This window comes from Artemia sp. Qi Xiang Cuo, chromosome 8 (genome assembly GCF_049724085.1).
Source record: "Artemia sp. Qi Xiang Cuo chromosome 8, ASM4972408v1, whole genome shotgun sequence".
In the NCBI taxonomy this organism is placed as follows: domain Eukaryota; kingdom Metazoa; phylum Arthropoda; class Branchiopoda; order Anostraca; family Artemiidae; genus Artemia; species Artemia sp. Qi Xiang Cuo.
The window spans coordinates 77,375,838-77,396,514 of record NC_142801.1 but is presented as its reverse complement, the minus strand read 5'-3'; the positions used below and the strand labels follow the sequence as shown (position 1 = coordinate 77,396,514).

General features: G+C 37.0%; 1 protein-coding gene across 7 annotated transcripts in view; it reads right to left on the bottom strand.

Moving 5' to 3' along the window:
• LOC148949809 (rho GTPase-activating protein 21-like) overlaps positions 1-20,677 on the bottom strand; it is a 280,475-nt gene that overhangs the window by 111,997 nt on the left and 147,801 nt on the right. For all 7 annotated transcript variants that reach the window (XM_089093760.1, XM_089093758.1, XM_089093761.1 and 4 more), the window contains 2 exons: positions 17,479-17,612; positions 404-1,838 (listed from right to left, as the gene is read on the bottom strand). In XM_089093760.1, the coding sequence (XP_088949886.1) occupies positions 404-1,838; positions 17,479-17,612 (1,569 nt within the window). The remainder of the gene's footprint in view (positions 1-403; positions 1,839-17,478; positions 17,613-20,677) is intronic.

Sequence of the window (20,677 nt, the reverse complement as noted above, 5' to 3'; positions counted from 1 at the left end):
GCCATTGGAACGTCATTTTGATGGGAATATTAAAAAAACTGATCTGCCTGTGTTTTTTATGGTGTTAATTTAATGCCACATCCAGGATTTGTTGTTGGGGGGGGGGGGTTACAGAAAAGCATGAAAAAAAATTATATGCATTTTTGTTACGTTTCTATGAGTCGCAAAAAAATTTTGAGGGGTTCAAACCCCCAGCCCCCTCCATGAATACGGCACTTGTGTTAACTACAGAATATATTATACAGTCAAAGCCCTTATATAATGTCGATGTAAACGGCCCATGGGGTGAATCTAACCGCTTTGAAATGATTGCCTTGTCCCACGGAGTTTAAGAGTTTATAGTTAAGTTTCCTGGCACATTGCAGTAAAATGAACAATGAAAAGAGTAATGAAGGGAACATACCTTGTACATCGGTGCTTCGTTTGCCATCTTTTTTCTGCTCCCTGGCTTGTTGCGATGAAATAACCTTAGTAAGGGTTAACTTGGCTTCACTCTTATCCTGAGGCGACGGGGTTTGAACTATTTCATCAATCCTTGCTAGCGGTGCTCTCTTTATCTCACTCCCGTTGGCATTTTCACTAATCACATTCAACGTTGTAACAAAGCCCTTTTGTTTAAGGGTGCCAGAAATCGGACTCACACAAGGACTTTCACTTCCAGAGCTGACAGATGAACTAGATCCATAAAATGGTCTAGGGGTCGTATTACCAACGCTACCTGGGGTAATTATCGTATGGGTAGGACTGATATTTCCGTTGGGATTGGGTGGAGTAATTTTTCGAACACTAAATACTAGAGACCAGGGTTCAACACTTTTTAGAACATTATGTTGTTCAACTGTTGTTTTAGGCTCGGGTGCATCTACACTTTGAGACTGAGATGGCTTATCACTACTTGCAACACTGTCATCACTAGGCAAAGAATGGCTGTGGCTTAGCTTATGGGTTGTAGGTGGCCATATAAGGGGTTTTGGTAACTTTTGCGGCTGAACATAAAATTCTTTTGGCACAGGTGGAGATTGAGGAGATGGCCAATAGGGCCTATTTAAAAACTCCTCTTTTTGCTCAAAGCTTTTTCGTATCCTATTCATTACACTATCATTAGCCTCCATGCTAGCGTTCGAATCACGCCTATCCGGCAAACTTCCGTTACTTGCACCATCGGTTTTATTATTCAGACTTGGAGCACTATTCGAACAACTCCCATCCTGGGATTTCATATAATGAAACGCGCTGAATGGTTTACTTGGATCAATATTCACACAGGATCTGCGCGAACTCGTTTCACTTAAAGAGACACTATTATCCAAAGCAAGGCTATAACGACTTCTCCCCTCGTATGGAGAAAGGCTTCTATTTAAGTTTACAGAAGGTAAAGTAAGCCCACCTGAACTAAGTTGAATTGGAGAAAGGCTACGATTAAGGTATGTTGGTACTGCTAAACGATTGCATTCTTCCATTAACTTTTCGCCACCCAAATTCGGCCGCTCTAAAAATGAACGCTTTTGAGCTAACATTTGTTGCTGATGAGACGAATTACTTTTATATGATTGTAGAATCTGAGACTGGAGGCAATTCTCTGTAAGTGTTGGTGAACTATTTTGCACCGTTTCAAAGGGCTTAAGAAAGATTTTAGCAGAAGTTTGAGCGCGTTTATCACCAGGTATAACTAACGGTCTTTGAGTACTTTCTGAAGCATAAGGTTTAGGTCGGGGTAGATGAAGGAGCAACTGGTTATGATTTTTCTGACGCTGAGGTGGTTGTACACCGGTTGGTGGAGTCATGGTGATATTAGGTCTAGGATTTGTTTGAGGTGCATGTGCAGCTTCCTTGAAACACTTCAAAAAAAATTCAATCGTTAGCTTCAGTAGTACATTTTTAAAAATGAGACAAATGCAAAACAACAATTAATTGAGCTTATAGTTTATTCAATGGTGGGAAAAACTAGCAATAAGCAAAGAAGAAATAGAAACATGACCTAGCCTCTTATACATAATATATATATATATATATATATATATATATATATATATATATATATATATATATATATATATATATATATATATATTAGCAAAATCTAATAGCGATATCGAACACAAATACACTTCAATCCTCCAATAAAAAAAAAAAAAAAAAAAAAAAAAAAAAAAAAAAAAAAAAAACACATGACGAACAGACTAGTTAGGGTAATTCAAATTTAGTCGAGTCACAAAGAAATGAAAAAAAAATCTATTTTGACCGATTTTTTTTTCAATGTTAATTAAAACTTGAAATGTATAAACTAGAATGGGAGAGACAAGCAGTTGTTTGAACATGAATATAATATGCTTTTAATTTTCTAGGCATCTAATAAACTTAATATCATAAAAATGCTTCTAAAAATTAATGTGATATCTAGAGTTACATTTATAACTTTCTATCTGATACATAAAACGACAAGCAATTGTTTCCATAACAACATTATGCTGGTCCAATCTAGAATATATACCCAATATCAAGCACTGTCTAATTAAACTTTTGAACGGGAGCCGGCAGATCCCCCCCCCCCAGAAAATTACCACCCATATTTCCCATGGATAATTCCAGCTGCTCATTAGAAGGTAAATTGAGAATTTAAATTAAGAACTCCAAAATAGTTTTCTCTGATTTTTAAATACATTGTAAACGTATGTTTAACCACATTTCAACATTTTGTATTGAAAAAAGAAAAAATACCATTAAAAATCAGTGAAATCAAAGCTCCTGGTAGTACTTGTTATCAACCATCCTTCAAGAATTTCCTGGCAAGGCCCATGTTGTCTTGCCTCGCCCTTTCCACCTCTGTGCCGGTTTAAACCTGAATGCAATATTTAGGGTTGCTACCATTTCGACTAATCGTCACAAGCCCTAAACGTCATAACACCTAACCGTCATAATATCGACAAAAAATTTATAAGTTTATATAATAGTAATAAGTATAAAATAGTTTAGAAACAAATTTTGGCTATATATTTGCACATCAGAGGGGTGGCGGTAAAGCATAGCATATATTGAATACGTAACCTAACCTACGTCCCTTTCCCCCCCCCCCTAAACCACCAAAAACTAAAGTTTTAAAATTTTAGATGTTATGGCGGTTAGTGGTTCTGACGGAGTTTTTGTTGATGTTATGACGGATTTTGTCGATGTCCTGACGTTAGTGGTCCTGACGGTTCGATGTAATGACGCCTTCCCCAATATTTATACACGTTCAGTAATTATACCTTCGGAGATGTCAACCCTTCCCCTCTAAGCCCTCAGGACAAGGGCTTTAAGCTGGCAATTCGTTCACTGTATACATATAGTATATGTTATTGAGAGGGTATACACACTTTAACAGCAATAAATACATTTCAATTTCCCTTCTAATGGACATATGGAATTATCCAGGGGGGAATATGGGTGGGAATTAACCGGGGGAGTTTTCCTGGGGGAAATTCCCACAGGGGTGGTTTACCGGGGAAGAAACGCCTGGAGCGAGATCTTCCGGGGGAAATACGCCGGGGGTTTCGGGGGGGGGGGATACGCCTAGACCCCTTTTGAACATGTTTAATCGCCACTACTCTGAAGGGTACTCTGAATCGCCACTACTTTTGAACATGTTTAATCGCCACTACTCTGATTGTACGTACATTATATATTTAAACAAAATATATTTTCTCTTCCTTTCCTGGAAGAGATTGAGGGTATATGCTGAAGGGTATATACTGGTATACGTCTATCTATATGTGTACAAAACGTGATATAAAAGAGGTTTTTTAGCAACTTACTCTCCCTCCCCCCCCCCCCTTGAAAACAAGCCTCTTGGCCAACACTCTTGTTAAAATCCTGGCTAAGGACATGAATATATTTCGTTGCTTCCACATATACATTTTCTAATTAATATCCTGAAGCTCACTTAATGACAATCAATAATAGTATTGTAATCTTATCATACACAAATACCGGAAAACAAACATAATTAGCTTTTGTAAACAAAGGAACAATAAAAGTAAAGGAGGAAAAAACGAATGCTGAAGATGAGAGGACAATGGAAGATATACTTTCAAGGCCAAAAATAATAATGACATTAAAACAGCTTTAAGCATCATACATTGAATTGTCATTTAAAGTTATGCACTGTCGGCTTTCCAAAACCAGAATGCATTAAATACAAAATTACTTTTTGAGCAGCTGAATTTTGGTTTGGGGGGCTAGCGCTAGTGACAGGGCATTTCGAGGGAATTTAAAATTCTATGTTTAAAATTTCGGTACTTGTCTGTTAAACAGAACACACTTGAGATCGGAAAAAACCGGTTTGAATCGGTTATGATTTGCCTATTTTGAGTGAGAAAACTCCGATGTATGTATATTTTAATTAAATATTTAATATTCAGAGGTGGTTAAGAGTTAGGTTAGGAGTTTAATTTAATGCGTTCTGTGCGGCCTGCTTTCCATAATTCTTTCTTATAGTTTCCATCATTTTGTTACAAAACTATTATATTATCATCATGTTTTGGCATGTTTCATTAGGATTAACCTAACTTTACTTCTTGAGGATGTTCCGTTTAATAGACAAGTACCAAAATTTCTATGATGAAGGAGGTGGGTATTTGTGCCGGCATTGGGACTTGAAGTGTTCTAATTCTTCCTCTTTCGTGCAGGTCTAGAACTCACTAGGCTATAGGGAAAACGATGGTTACTCCTTTACTTTCAAACGAGTAGTATAAATTTCTTCCTGGCAAAGCCCATGATGTCTTTTTTTTTAAACAGTGACGTAAATAGAAATTATTTTTTAGCAGTATGTGTTATCAACCATTCCCCAAGAACTTCCTGGCAAAGCCCATGATGTCTTAAAAAAAAAATGACGAAAATAAATATTATTTTTTAGTAGTACGTGTTATCAACCATTCCCCAAGAACTTCCTGGCAAAGCCCATGATGTCTTTTTTTTGAAGAAAAAAAAACAGTGACGTAAATAGAAATTATTTTTTAGTAGTACGTGTTATCAACCATTCCCCAATAACTTCCTGGCAAAGCCCATGATGTCTTTTTTTTTAAGGAAAAAAAAAACATTGACGTAAATGGAAATTATTTTTTAGTAGTACGTGTTATCAACCATTCCCCAAGAACTTCCTGGCAAAGCCCATGATGTCTTTTTTTTGAAGAAAAAAAAACAGTGACGTAAATAGAAATTATTTTTTATTAGTACGTGTTATCAACCATTCCCCAAGAACTTCCTGGCAAAGCCCATGATGTCATTAAAAAAAAAACAATGACGTAAATAAAAATTATTTTTTAGTAGTACATGTTATCAACCACTCCCCAAGAACTTCCTGGCAAAGCCCATGATGTCTTTTTTTTACGAAAAAAAAACAATGATGTAAATAAAAATTATTTTTTAGTAATAAGTGTTATAAACCATTTCCCAAGAACTTCCTGGCAAAGCCCTTGATGTCGTAAAAAAAAAACCAACAATGACGTAAATAAAAATGATTTTTTAGTAGTACGTGTTATCAACCAATCCCCAAGAACTTCCTGCCAAAGCCCATGATGTCGTAAAAAAAAACAACAATGACGTAAATAAAAATTATTTTTTAGTAGTACGTGTTATCAACCAATCCCCAAGAACTTCCTGGCAAAGCCCATGATGTCGTAAAAAAAAACAACAATGACGTAAATAAAAATTATTTTTTAGTAGTACGTGTTATCAACCAATCCCCAAGAACTTCCTGCCAAAGCCCATGATGTCTTAAAAAAAAACAACAATGACGTAAATAAAAATTCTTTTTTAGTAGTACGTGTTATCAACCAATCCCCAAGAACTTCCTGGCAAAGCCCATGATGTCATTAAAAAAAATGACGTAAATAAAAATTATTTTTTAGTAGTACGTGTTATCAACCACTCCCCAAGAACTTCCTGGCAAAGCCCATGATGTCTTTAAACAAAAAAAACAATGACATAAATAAAAATTATTTTTTAGTAGTACATGTTATAAACCAATCCCCAAGAACTTCCTGGCAAAGCCCATGATGTCTTTAAACAAAAAAAATGACGTAAATAAAAATTATTTTTTAGTAGTACATGTTATCAACCAATCCCCAAGAACTTCCTGGCAAAGCCCATGATGTCTTTTTTTACGAAAAAAAAACACTGACGTAAATAAAAATTATTTTTTAGTAGTACGTGCTATAAACCATTCCCCAAGAACTTCCTGGCAAAGCCCATGATGTCTAAAAAAAAAAAAAAATCACGTAAATAAAATATTTTTTTAGTAGTACGTGTTATCAACCAATCCCCAAGAACTTCCTGGCAAAGCCCATGATGTCTTTTTTTTTACAAAAAAAAACAGTGACGTAAATAAAAATTATTTTTTAGTAGTACATGTTATCAACCCATCCCCAAGAACTTCCTGGCAAAGCCCATGATGTCTTTTTTTTACGAAAAAAAACAATGACGTAAATAAAAATTATTTTTTAGTAGTAGGTGTTATAAACCATTCCCCAAGAACTTCCTGGCAAAGCCCATGATGTCTTTTTTTTACGAAAAAAAACAATGACGTAAATAAAAATTATTTTTTTAGTAGTACGTGTTATAAACCATTCCCCAAGAACTTCCTGGCAAAGCCCATGATGTATAAAAAAAACAACAATGACGTAAATAAAAATTATTTTTTAGTAGTACATGTTATCAACCAATCCCCAAGAACTTCTTGGCAAAGCCCATGATGTCTTTTTTTTTACGAAAAAAAAAAATGACGTAAATAAAAATCATTTTTTAGTAGTACATGTTATCAACCAATCCCCAAGAACTTCCTGGCAAAGCCCATGATGTCTTTAAACAAAAAAAAAACAATGACGTAAATAAAAATCATTTTTTAGTAGTACATGTTATCAACCAATCCCCAAGAACTTCCTGGCAAAGCCCATGATGTCTTTAAACAAAAAAAATGACGTAAATAAAAATTATTTTTTAATAGTACATGTTATCAACCAATCCCCAAGAACTTCCTGGCAAAGCCCATGATGTATTTTTTTTATGAAAAAAAACTATGACGTAAATAGAAATTATTTTTTAGTAGTACGTGTTATAAACCATTCCCCAAGAACTTCCTGGCAAAGCCCATGATGTATAAAAAAAACAACAATGACGTAAATAAAAATTCTTTTTTAGTAGTACGTGTTATCAACCAATCCCCAAGAACTTCTTGGCAAAGCCCATGATGTCTTTTTTTTTTACGAAAAAAAAACAGTGACGTAAATAGAAATTATTTTTTAGTAGTACGTGTTATAAACCATTCCCCAAGAACTTCCTGGCAAAGCCCATGATGTATAAAAAAAAAAACAATGACGTAAATAAAAATTATTTTTTAGTAGTACGTGTTATCAACCAATCCTCAAGAACTTCCTGGCAAAGCCCATGATGTCGTAAAAACAAAAAACAACAATGAAGTAAATAAAAATTATTTTTTAGTAGTACGTGTTATCAACCAATCCCCAAGAACTTCCTGGCAAAGCCCATGATGTCGTAAAAAAAAACAAAAAAACAATGACGTAAATAAAAATTCTTTTTTATTAGTACATGTTATCAACCAATCCCCAAGAACTTCTTGGCAAAGCCCATGATGTCTTTTTTTTACGAAAAAAAAACACTGACGTAAATAGAAAATTATTTTTTAGTAGTACGTGCTATAAACCAGTCCCCAAGAACTTCCTGGCAAAGCCCATGATGTCATTAAAAAAAATGACATAAATAAAAATTATTTTTTAGTAGTACGTGTTATCAACCACTCCCCAAGAACTTCCTGGCAAAGCCCATGATGTCTTTTTTTTTACGAAAAAAAAAACAGTGACGTAAATAGAAATTATTTTTTAGTAGTACGTGTTATCAACCAATCCTCAAGAACTTCCTGGCAAAGCCCATGATGTCTTTTTTTGAAAAAAAAGTGACGTAAATAAAAATTCTTTTTTAGTAGTACGTGTTATCAACCATTCCCCAAGAACTTCCTGGCAAAGCCCATGATGTCATTAAAAAATAAATGACATAAATAAAAATTATTTTTTAGAAGTACGTGTTATCAACCACTCCCCAAGAACTTCCTGGCAAAGCCCATGATGTCTTAAAAAAAAAACAAAAAAAAACAATGAAGTAAATAAAAATTATTTTTTAGTAGTACGTGTTATCAACCATTCCCCTAGAACTTCCTGGCAAAGCCCATGATGTCTTAAAAAAAAAAAAAAAAAAAAAAAAAAAAAAAAAAAAAAAAAAAAAAAAAAAACACAATGAAGTAAATAAAAATTATTTTTTAGTAGTACGTGTTATCAACCATTCCCCAAGAACTTCCTGGCAAAGCCCATGATGTCTTTTTTTTACGAAAAAAAAAACAATGACGTAGATAAAAATTATTTTTGGGTACTTATGCATTATAGCGACACCACTCAAGAAGTTTGACTGACCTGTCTACGTGAAACCGATTTGTATGGCTGCATTCGGAGACAATTGGCTTAGGCATAGTGAGATAAACTACTATATAGGTATATTTTAATTAAATATTAAATATATGAGTTGGTATTTTCGTTAGGTTAGATATTTAATATGACGCGTTCTGGGCAGCCTGCTTTCCATAATTCTTTGTTGTTGTTTCAATAATTTTGTTACTAAAGTATTATATTTTCATCATGTTTAGGTATATTTCATTAGGATTATCCTAACTTCACTTCTTGAGTGGGGTCGCTATAATACTTAAGTACCCAAAAACAATTTTTATTTACGTCATTGCTTTGTTTTTTGGGGAGGGGGCAATTTTGTCATTTTTTTCTCTTTTCAATGAACATACTAAAAAAGGCAGTTTAAATTTTTTTGACAAAAACAAGTTCTTTTCAAAACCTAGGAGGAGGGAAAATGTACAGCGTCTAATTCCCCCTCAATTCAATTGACGCCCCTGGGTGAGAAGCACGCAGTAGTAAAATACTTAGGCAACATTTGGAACAATTACCTTAACTAAAATACTATAAACACAGTCCAGGCAGTTCAATTCACCCGGTAGGGGTTACCTTTCCGAAGACCGCAAAAGGCAAGAACAATCCTGAATATATTATTCAGAAACAAGGCGATAATTTAGAATCAAAAGGAACAAATCAGATGAAGGGGGAGGACTATACTCTTTCCCTCACTTATCTTTGGGAATTTTCAAATAAACTACGGGAATTCCAATTCAGTGGCATCGCGGGGATTAATTCCATTTAATCCCCTTTGATAGCCCAGTTCACTGATGCCCTGCTTGCCAATAGGGGGATGAGTGCAATTCCCATCGCCACAAGGTTGGGCCACAGGGTTTATACCTGTCCCTGTACAAATTATCAAGCAGCTGAAACGTCGGTTAGACGTTCTACGGCCATATGCGCCACTAACGGCCCCGGAGAATCTTTATCCTATTTTTACCCCTAACCATCATAAATACTTTTACTACTACTGTGGCCTATTCACTTAATGTGATCAAAGACAAATTGAACGTCTTAATATTGAACGATCTTTTTTTTTTTGAAAATTAATCCCCTTCTAATATGTGGCCTAAAATGTAGTAGGTTATTAGATGTATTTTGAAATTGCACATGAAGGTGAAGAAGTCGAAGAATCTGGCAAATAACTGCTTTTCAGACAATACTTTCTTTAGTATTTGAAACCACTCATCTAGAAAGTAAAAGGAAAACGAATGGAAAGAGGCTTTGCGAACCTCTCAGTGCTATAGCCGTTGATATCCGCTTAAATGACAAAACTTCCATCTCTTAACATTTTTAACCAATTGAGTACTCCCGCAAAAACCAGAAAAAACTCGAGATGTTTGCTGAAACAAAGAAAACCGGTTTCATAGCTACAAAGATAAATGACGCGTCACAGAATGCACGGACTTGTATAATTTGGGATATATATTTGCACAGTAGGGGGGTAAGGTTGGGTTAGGTTGCTTTACCTCCACCACACCCCCTAATGTGCAAATATTCAGCCCAAATTATAGTATTACATAAACTAAAGTATTGCATAAACTTAAGTATTTCGTTATGATTAACCTAACTTTACTTCTCGAGTGTGTTCTCGATTGTACGGGAGTACCACCAATTGAACCGCTATTTAATTTAAAAAAATTTGCCCAATTTCCTAACGTCCACTTTGAGTAAAATCTTCGTAAATTGTTCCGCTGTACGGAATACGCTTATATAATTTTTAGATAATTTCGAAGACCACACTACCTTTCCATGACGATAAATAAAAGTTCAAATAGGGATAAAATCCTTTTAATCCACAGAGATAAATTTCACAAAAATATTAGATATTTCGGTCACAAATGCAGTGACCGTCATCAGTAGTAAAACTGTAGTAAAACTACTAATGCGGTCAGTTGTTTCTGACAGTAGTTTTCGACAGTGATAAGTTTTACTACTGATGACGGTCACTGCATATGTGACCGAAATATCTAGTATTTTTGTGAAATTTGTCTCTGTGGATTAAAAGGATTTTATCCCTATTTGAACTTTTATTTATATCATTTTTACCAATGACACTGCAGAATCACATTCCGGAGTGGATGCACTCGCCCCCGGAATGCAGCTGTGTCCGAAGTACATTTGGTACAAATATATAGCCCAAAGAAATTTGGGCTATATATTAGCACATTAGGGGGGTGGGGGCGAAGCAAAGCATATATTAGATACGTAACCTAACCTAGGTGCCTTTCCCCCCTAAACCCCGAAAAACTGAAGTTTAAATATAGTTCCCTGGTGAGAAACCCCTCGTTATACAGCGTCAGATAGCAAATTACCGGGTAATAGGTATTTGGTCTTTGCTTTTCTCGAGCCGCAATCTCGCGTGTTTCCCAGATTTTAGAACAGTACCGTACATTTATTTACTTTATTCTAAACTAATCCACTAGCTGCATTGAGCTTGTCTAAGGTAACTATAGATAATTTAACTTGAGAAAGGTATTTCATCATTAAAAAACGGCACTCTTATCCTACATAATTTGGCGCCTTTATGTCTGTCTATTCTATGTCTGTCCTTGGGTGAACATAAAATGATTTCGTATGTAGCTCCTTCTTATAATTAGACACGCATAAGAAACAACGCATGTCAGATGGAATTCTTAACGATATTGAGACAAATCCATACATGGCATGATAGTAAGAATTTAAAGCAAATAATGACAATGCTCATTGACATAATGACAGGCAGAGAGAGAGAAAAAAAAAACATTTGTCAAGACTAGGACTTGTAAATTAAAACAACCTGATGTACAAGTAACATTGCCGTATAGGATGGTCTTCCAGGTGGTACCCGAAAATATTACAGGGTTTATAGATGGTTTCATTAAGTGGACTCCACATGCCGGTGTAAAGTATTTGGAACATAAATTCGAGAAGGCTTTTTCTGGTGTCTCGTTTCTTAGAGATTTGGCCATGTATATGTCAACGAGAACAGTCCATGGGGGGCTTTTGGGACTAAAGCTAGTCGTGGGAAAGGGTCCGTTCCCAGGCATGGTTGAACAACCAATAGCTGGAACTTCCGTTCCAGGAAAGTTACATTCTTGGCTCATTTCTAAAGGCAGTCCATCTTTCGCCTCCGTCGTAGCTAGTTGTTCTTGTGCTACCTTGTTTTCTCTATGTGTATTCTCACGTTATTTAATAAAGACCATGTACCAACGTTTATCGTCTATCTTTGGAATTTACGTAAACCATTACATCTGCCAATATAAAAGGCATACAAATAAAGAACTACATAGAGGTTTACAGAGTGGTGACAGCAGAGGTTTACTGATGCCTCGCAGGGAGGTTTTACAGAGTGGTGGCAAGCGGTTAAGACTAGTGGAGCATATACCACTAGGGGAAAACCTCCAAGTGACATTTGAGTGACCGTTATAAGTACTTACGACATCTTACGCTAAATACTGGCAACATATTGAAGAGCTATTTCGCCCGCTACCAAAATTGCTTGTGATATTGAGCCGCAAATACTACAAAAGACTGATAAAAAGACATCGAAATGTTACGAGGTATTGAACTTTTTTCTATTCAAAGCGCCTTCTTGAGAAACACTTTCTTTTAAATGAACATTTTGAAATAGGCTGTTACACAATTCCTAATATGAATTTCCTCGCGATAGCTTTTACAAACTAATTCAAATTTCTACAACTGAGAGTCTCCGGTTGATTTCTACCTTCACTTAGCCATTTTACGTTTGGTGTTTTTTTTTACCTGATTTTATACAGTCGACGTGTGATCTACATTTGACAGTTTCCAACCAAAATTTAACATTGTGAATTCGATAATCAAAAATTAATTCTCAATTGTGACTCCATTTGACGCTAGTGGTTTAATTGAGACCAACTGCAATTGGATGTGAGACAGACGACCTTTCGTAAGTGATTTAACGCGGTTAACCAACCCAGTAAAATTTATTAGACCCTTGTTGTTAGAAGTGAAGTTAATTGCCCAAAATCTAGCGTCCGTAATTAAAGAATTGTGTTTAAAACAAACATTTAAGTTATTAGAGTAATTGCTTTTTCAAATTTTGATCTCAATATGTCAGTTTTTTTTCCTATACTTGATCCTGTGGAAATTGGATATAAGAAAAAGGTTGCTTTTGATTTTGTAAGACAGTGAAGGATAAATGGCATAGTTCCACCTCTTTTATTTGACTCAAATGATCCTGATTTCGATCAAGATGAACTTTAGGATTACCTTCAAAAGATCAAGACATGGGTCCCAACAAACCCTCCAACTCCCCTGAGCACCACCCCAATTAATCCTCCAATAGAACAGCCTCAACAGTCCCAAGTAATAGGATCGCTAATTGACCCTTTTTTTTTTAGTAATAACGCCACTCACAAAGTCAGAAAAGGGGAAAAATAATTAAGTTTGTTACAAAATTTTTTACAAAGTTACAAAAATTGAGTTTGTTGCAAAGTTACAAAAAATTCAGTTGTTGTTAAATTAGTCTGATTCAAAAGCTTTGCGTCATTTTTGGCCCATGGTTTGTTTCGCTCCTTTTTTGGGAATCTGGATCCCACGATTATAAATTTGTCAAGTTTAAAAGGTGGATTACTTGTAGTATATACACCAGGCAATATAGTAGGCAAAATGGTTGCAGAGTTTTTAGGCGTGGCTCAATTTAAGGATGAAAGGGTATATCTATTCTATAGAAGGATGCAAAAATTAGGAAGGTCATTTAGGGTGTCCTTAGAAGCCAGGGATGATGGTGTAGTTCTTGGAAGATTTGCTCTAAATTTATTCAAGGAGTGGATCAGACCGTCCTACAAACGGTATTTGTTAGAGAATAGTGCAGAATTTTTTTTTTTGTTTAGGTGATGCGTATAAGGTTGCAATACAATATGAACGGATAGAACAGATAGTGGGGAAAGGAGACACGTCTTCTTTTTCCGATGAATTTCTTTCTGCGCTGACGAGGGTGAAATTTGGACTCAATGATAATGAGAAGGCACTGCGAGATGGTACTGAGTCCTCGCAGGGCGGTTTGGCTACCCATGGGAAGGGAGCTGGTTTTGAGATCCCGTGGGATGGTACTGATGCGTCACGGGATGGTTTTTGTTTGTTGCACTGCGAGATGGTACTGATTCCTCGCAGGGCGGTTTGGCTACCCAAGAAAAAGGAGCTGGTTTTGACGTCCCGTGGGTTGGTACTGTTGCCTCCCGGGATGTTTTTTTTTGTTGCACTGCGAGATGGTACTGATTCCTCGCAGGGCGGTTTGGATACCCAGGATAAGGGAGCTGGGTTTGAGGTCCCGTGGGATGGTACTGATGCCTCACGGGATGATTTTTTTTGTTGCACTGCGAGATGGTACTGATGCCTCGCAGGGCGGCTTGGATACCCAGGAAAAGGGGGCTGGTTTTGAGGTCCAGTGGGATGGTACTGATGCCTCACGGGATGGGTTTTTTTGTTGCACTGCGAGATGGTACTGATTCCTCGCAGGGCGGTTTGGCTACCCAGGAAAAGGGAGCTGGTTTTGAGGTCCCGTGGGATGATACTGATGCCTCACGGGATGGTTTTTTTTTGTTGAACTGCGAGCTGGTAATGATACCTCGCAGGGCGGTTTGGATGCCCAGGAAAAGGGAGCTGGTTTTGAGGTCCCGTGGGATGGTACTGATGCCTCACGGGATGTTTTTTGTTGTTGCACTGCGAGATGGTACTGATGCCTCGCAGGGCGGCTTGGATATCCAGGAAAAGGGAGCTGGTTTTGAGGTCCTGTGGGATGAGGTTGATGCCTCACGGGATGGTTTTAATGCGTAGCGCTAATAGTTATGTAGAGATATCAACAGTAGTACTGCCATTTGTCGAACCACAAGTTAGTAGAGCAAAACCAAATAGGTCAAAACCGAGGCGCTCCATAGCAATAAAGCCCCGAGGATTTTATTGGGAATAATATCTTAACGTCATTGCAGCATGGTATGATTTTTAAAGTTTCTGCAATTTCATTTATTTGTCGCTGGTATTTTCAGGATTAATTAGCCTCTCCCGGTCATTCCTTTTGCCCTAATTCAAAGTTTATACATAATCCCAACTTTCCTTGTCCTCATCAAATTCAGGGGTATGGGGAACAAGTCTATTTTAAAGTATACAAAGAAAAATGAAGTGTTAAAATATCCAGTTTCCGACTACTGTTATTGGTGTGGTTCGTTTATACTATATAGATTTTTACTTATGCAAGTATTGTGTAGTGTTTATATTATGTAATTCTTTACTAGTTTATGCTGAAGAATGTTAGTAGGTGAGAAGTGAATACTTTGGGAAGGGTATTGAATGTTTTGAATTCAATTAAAGTTTGAGGGTTTAACGAGCAGGGGATAATCCAAATTTGGGAAGTTTAACTTAAAACAGGGGGGAGAATCTGTAAAGTATTTGGAACATAATTTCGAGAAGGCTTTTTCTGGTGTCTCGTTTCTTAGAGATTTGGACATGTATATGTCAACGAGAACAGTCCAGGGGGGGCTTTTGGGACTAAAGATAGTCTTGGGAAAGGGTCCGTTCCCAGGCATGGTTGAACAACCAATAGCTGGAACTTCCGTTCCAGGAAAGTTACATTCTTGGCTCATTTCAAAAGGCAGTCCATCTTTCGCCTCCGTCGTAGCTAGTTGTTCTTGTGCTACCTTGTTTTCTCTATGTGTATTCTCACGTTATTTAATAAAGACCATGTACCAACATTTATCGTCTATCTTTGGAATTTACGTAAACCATTACATCTGCCAATATAAAAGGCATACAAATAAAGTATTACATAGAGGTTTACACCGGTACAGGTGAAATGCCATACCTAAACATGGGTTACTTACTAGGGGGTGGAGGTGACAGCCGTCTCGTTGTGTCCCTGAGAGTAGTAGGCACGACCAGAGCCATTCAAAGAAGAGGGAGCAACCGGTAAGCTTCCCCGGGCGCCGCAGCTGGGGGAAGGGCGTGGCTAGGGGTTGCCCACTCTAATCAAATTTTTGGTACTTACGTTTTATAGCGACCACACTTTGCTCTTCATCTGTAATGAAACCTGTTTTCTGTGTCCACTCGGAGATAATCAGGTTAGCCTCTGCGAGGTAAAGTAATATGTAGGTATTATTTAGTTACATAGAGGTGGTTAAGTTAGGTATTTAGGTACTTTCCCATTATATGGGCACTTCGGCTATAGAAAGTCGAATGAATTCAGTGATGGAGACTCCTAAAGCGGGTAATTGTTATCTAAATTGATCGAAGAGCGTAGTTTCTCATTGAACCTACAATATTTAAACTGTTGTTTTTTGGGGGTTAGGGGGAGAAAAAGGTACCTAGGTTAGGTTACGTATTTAATATATGCAATGCTATACCCCCCCCCCCTAATGTGCAAATATATGGCCCAAATTTGTTTATAAACTATTATATATACATCCTATTTTATTTTATTTCATTAGCATTAACCAAACTTGACTTTTTAGAAGTGCCCATATAATGGGAAAGTACCGATATTTGATATAATGGATTCTAAGCGACCTGCTTTCCCTAATTCTCTGTTGTAGTTCCCATAGTTTTGTTACTAAAGTATTATAATTTTATCACAGTTTTTTATATTTCATTATGACTAACCTAATTTCAATTCTTGAGTGTGGTCGCTATAACACTTAATTACCAATTTTTCCCCTTTGTTTGGCTTTTTTGCTTATATTTGAGTCAGGAGGGGACGCTGTAATTAATTTTTCCACGGGTGCCACTGGCGCTAGGAACGGCTCTGGACACAACCTCTATTAATTTCAGTCACCGTCCAGCCACTGACCGTCCAGCACAGTGTCTGATTATTGCGCAGGAGATTTTGCGGAACATTACCAAAATTGGACAGACTGAACCCAATAATGACTACCAAAATAATGCCTGAAAGGCACCCCTGGACATATGAAGCACCCATCGTGGCGCGAGGAAAAACTCTTTGAGGTGCAGTCCGGATTGGGAGAAAGAAGTTCCAAGTACCAGCACTGTATACTAGTACCAGTTCTGAGGATCAAGTGCCCCTTTCCGCTTATGGCTGGCGAGTGGTGGGTGACTCTCCCTTTTATTTTAAGGGATAATCTGCGCCTGCCCAACCCGGTATGATTCTGGCGAGTGGGGCTTTCGGAATGGGGGAAAATAATGGTGGAAACCTTGACACTACGAAGGAAGACTCCATGGAGAAACAAGAGATACACACGCCCTATCTCAAAATACCACGACCAAGGGGCATCAATAGTCCAGCAGTTATCAATAATTTTTTTTTGGGGGGGGGGGAACAGCAATGGACCTTGTCGCCTTATTCTCGGCCATCCACAATAATAATTATGATAATTGCATAGACACGAAAGTTTTGTCAAATATTTATGTAAACACGACTTTGTAACATAGGTGATGAATATATTGACAAAAATTAGCTTCCTAATTGGTACAATCTCAAAGTCTAGTTAGAGTCTTAGACTCTAGAACTGAAGTCTTAGCGTCAACCAAGCACTGAACTCCATGTGTGACCGGCTGTTGTTTGTATAACCTCCTTTGTATTTCCATTAAAAAAATCCTTGCCCCCCCCCCAACAAAAACTCCGTGAACTGGCACCCTTCCTGACCTCAAAAATACCCATATCGGCCTTCCTGCTAAAGAGTAATTCTAAGGCAGTTTCTGAGTATTCCCAAGGCTCCTGCTTATTGGATAATAGGGGGGGGGGGGGTCAAGGAAGTATAAAGGAGGAGAGGCCTTTGGGTTTGATCCCCCTAAAACTTACAAATTTTCCTGATTTTTTTTGGCATTTCTTATTCAACTTATGAAAAAAATACTGTTGTCCCGCCCCTTCAGAAAAAAACGGGCGATCGTGCCTGAGAAGGTTGATATACTTGAATTTTCCGGTAACAAGAGATATCAAGCAACGCATAGAGATGCTTTTAGTGTGAGAATTATCAGAAGCCCGCATCACTTGAAAAAATGGGTAGATTACCAATTGTATTATATCTTCTTCTTTGGGAACAACAACCAACTTCAAATTTGGACCACTTGTCTGTATCATTTGAACTACTTGAGCATAACTCCTATCCACCACTGAATCGCCGTTCACTTGAATTATTCGGTCACCTGAAACAAATCACAAATTTGTTCAAAATGATTCCTTATTAAAATAAATACCATTTCAATTAGAATAGATTAAAAAAATCGTATTGAATGTGAACAAGGACTTGAAGAAGCGTAATTACGAACATAACAACAAAAATCAAAATGATATATTAGACATGCTCCATGGCATTATTTGAAAAACGATCAGAAATAAGAAAATAAAATAAAAAAAAAAAAGTAAGAAGCAACATTAAAGCTCAAAGCGAACAGAAATTATTCCGTATATGAAGAGATTGCCCCCTCCTCAATTCCTTGCTCTTTGCACTAGAGTTTAACTCTTTGTCCCAATTTTTTAAGCGGTTCTTGAAACATATGGGCCGTTTAACTGGAATAGGAAGCTTGTTTAAAAGTGCTAAAAGCTTTAGCGGCAAGAGCAAGGTATTGATGAGGGGAGACAATTCCTTCATGTACGGAATAATTTCTGTTCATTTTGAGTTTTAATGTTACTCCTTACTTAAAAAAAAGTAGTTTTTTTAATTTAGGTACCTACATGTTATAGCGACCACACTTTGTTCTTGATCTGCAACGAAACTGATTTTCTGTGTCCAATAGGAGATAATCAGCTTAGTTTGAGCGAGATAAACTACTTTGCAAGTATATTTTAATATATAGAGGTGGTTAGGTATTTAATATAATGCGTTATGGGTCGCCTGTTTTCCATAGTTCTCTGTTGAATTTTCCATAATCCTTTTACCAAATTATTATACTTTCATCATATTTTCGTATATTTCATTAGGGAAACTACAGTGATGACAGGGGTCAAATATGGCTCTGAAGCATGGGCGCTCCGAAAAGCGGATGAAGATTTGCTAGATGTTTTCCAGAGAAATTGCCTACGCATTGTTCTGGGTACCCAGCTGACTGACCTTATTTCAAACAGTAGACTGTACGAAAAATGTGATTCAATCCCACTTTCTAGGGCTATATTGAAAGAAAGATTGAGATGGCTAGGGCACGTTGTGCGGATGAAGAATAACAGATTGCCGAAGATTGTTCTTTTCGGCACACCGTCTAGGGCTAAAGGGAAAGCAAGACGTCCTCGTCTTGAGTAAGAGGACGTCATAAAGAAAGATTTAAACGAAATAGGAACTTCCTGGGAGGGCAAAAAAAGGGAGGCTTTGAATAGATTGGGATGGAGGGGGAGCGTGCGTAGCCGTCTTGGTCTCATGCGGCTTGGTGAACGGTGAGTTGTCGGTAGTAGTAGTAGTATTAACCTAATTTCACTTCTTTGGTGAGGTTACAATAACACGCAAGCACCTGTATTTAATATACGACAGTTGTAGGCCTAAAAATACCTTGCGCACGCTATAAGAAAATGAGAGGTTGATAGGGAGGTACATTCAGAAAATGAGAGGTATGTTCAAGATCGTGTATGCTGTGTGGTGCGTATCAAGGGTGGCGGAGGTGGAACGAGCGTGGCAACGGGTGTTTTGTGAGAGGAAAACCGCCGCTCCGAGATGTACACCTGCAGGCGGAAAACGGGTAACCCATTAAATGAAACATGTAGTCTAAGAGACATGTTTAAAATTCAATGAAGCATCCAAACATTTGGTAGATTAAAGCAGATCAGTCTTATCGCTACAATCTTACAAAGGATCATCATCAAAACCGTGTTAGTCTCCGATGTAGCCATCAACCTTTTGCTCCTAAGTTGCTCCAGGAGAAACATATTTGATTGACAGTGTGACTAGAATTTATGTAAATCCAAGCGATAAAGGTACTGCTAAACACGCGTGTAACCGATCAACTACACAAAGCTGAAAGGATAAAAGAAAAGAGTTCGTCATCCTTAAACTTTGGGCATTATCAAGTGAGCAACTTCAAAAGCAGAGGGTATATAAGTTGTTCGGCCACCAATTATATTAGATGCACTTTTAATGTTGTTTTTTTTTTCAGGTACTTCTTTAGTAGACGGGCAACACGCGGTAAGAGAAGTTTGGTTAATGCTAATGAAATAAAACCAAGTATGATAAAAATATTAGAGTTTAAAAACAAATTTCGGCTATATATTTGCACATTAGGGGGGAGGTGTCAAAGCATAGCATATATTAAATACATAACCTAACATGACCTAGGTACCTTTTCTGGACCTTTAACCCCTAAAAACTAAAGTTTAAACCTTCGTCACGGAGTGAGCAACACCTCACTAGCCAGCAAAAACCTGTTTTTGAATAGCATCTTTGAGATTCTATATGCGGTCTTTCTAGCGTGTTACCCGGCTATTTTTGTGTGGTTAAAACATTAGATTAACCCTTAGCTTTGTCGGTTTTTAAAGAAATTACTTAAACATGAAGGTTAATAAAAAAAATAGCCAACTCAATAATAATTTTATCAGAACAGCAATTTGATTTACCCCATACTTAAATGTACTTAAAATACTTTCTTCACAATATCATTACAAAAGCAAAAAAAAAAAAGTGTAGAATATGTTTTCAGCAAGGTTATTGATGCAAGACGATAGGTCAAATTACGTACACTATCTTCTGTGGCAGTTTTTTTTTTTCTATGACTGTTTAATGGAGGCATAAATTTGGGAGGTCAGCCACATAGTTATTAATGAACCTCTAGAATAACGAATTGTACATTTTAGGATCCGGTATGCTACTTGAATAGCCATCGAATAATCAAATATCCACAATTCCATGAAACAGTCAAGACAAAGCAATGTATACTCCTATTTCATTTCTATTTTATTTATACAAGACTGCAAAGCATAATCATTTAAAAATTCGAAAAATCAGAATCGACGAGGTTCTAATCATTTTCCCAGTACGCCTAAACTGGGGAAACCCGTATGTACAAAATCAAAGTATAAACACATACTGGACAAGTACTACAACCTATCCTCTCCACACAAAAAAGTGACCCTTTGTCCGCGTCTCCGGAGACGATTCCATACCTATGCGAACCTGGCGAGTAAATCACAAGTTCCGTAGGTGATTATACTTGTTCCGTAAAAGCTGTATTAAATTTAATTTATTGGCTCGGAGTATTTTTATTTTGATTCGGGAACTTTTATCATTTTT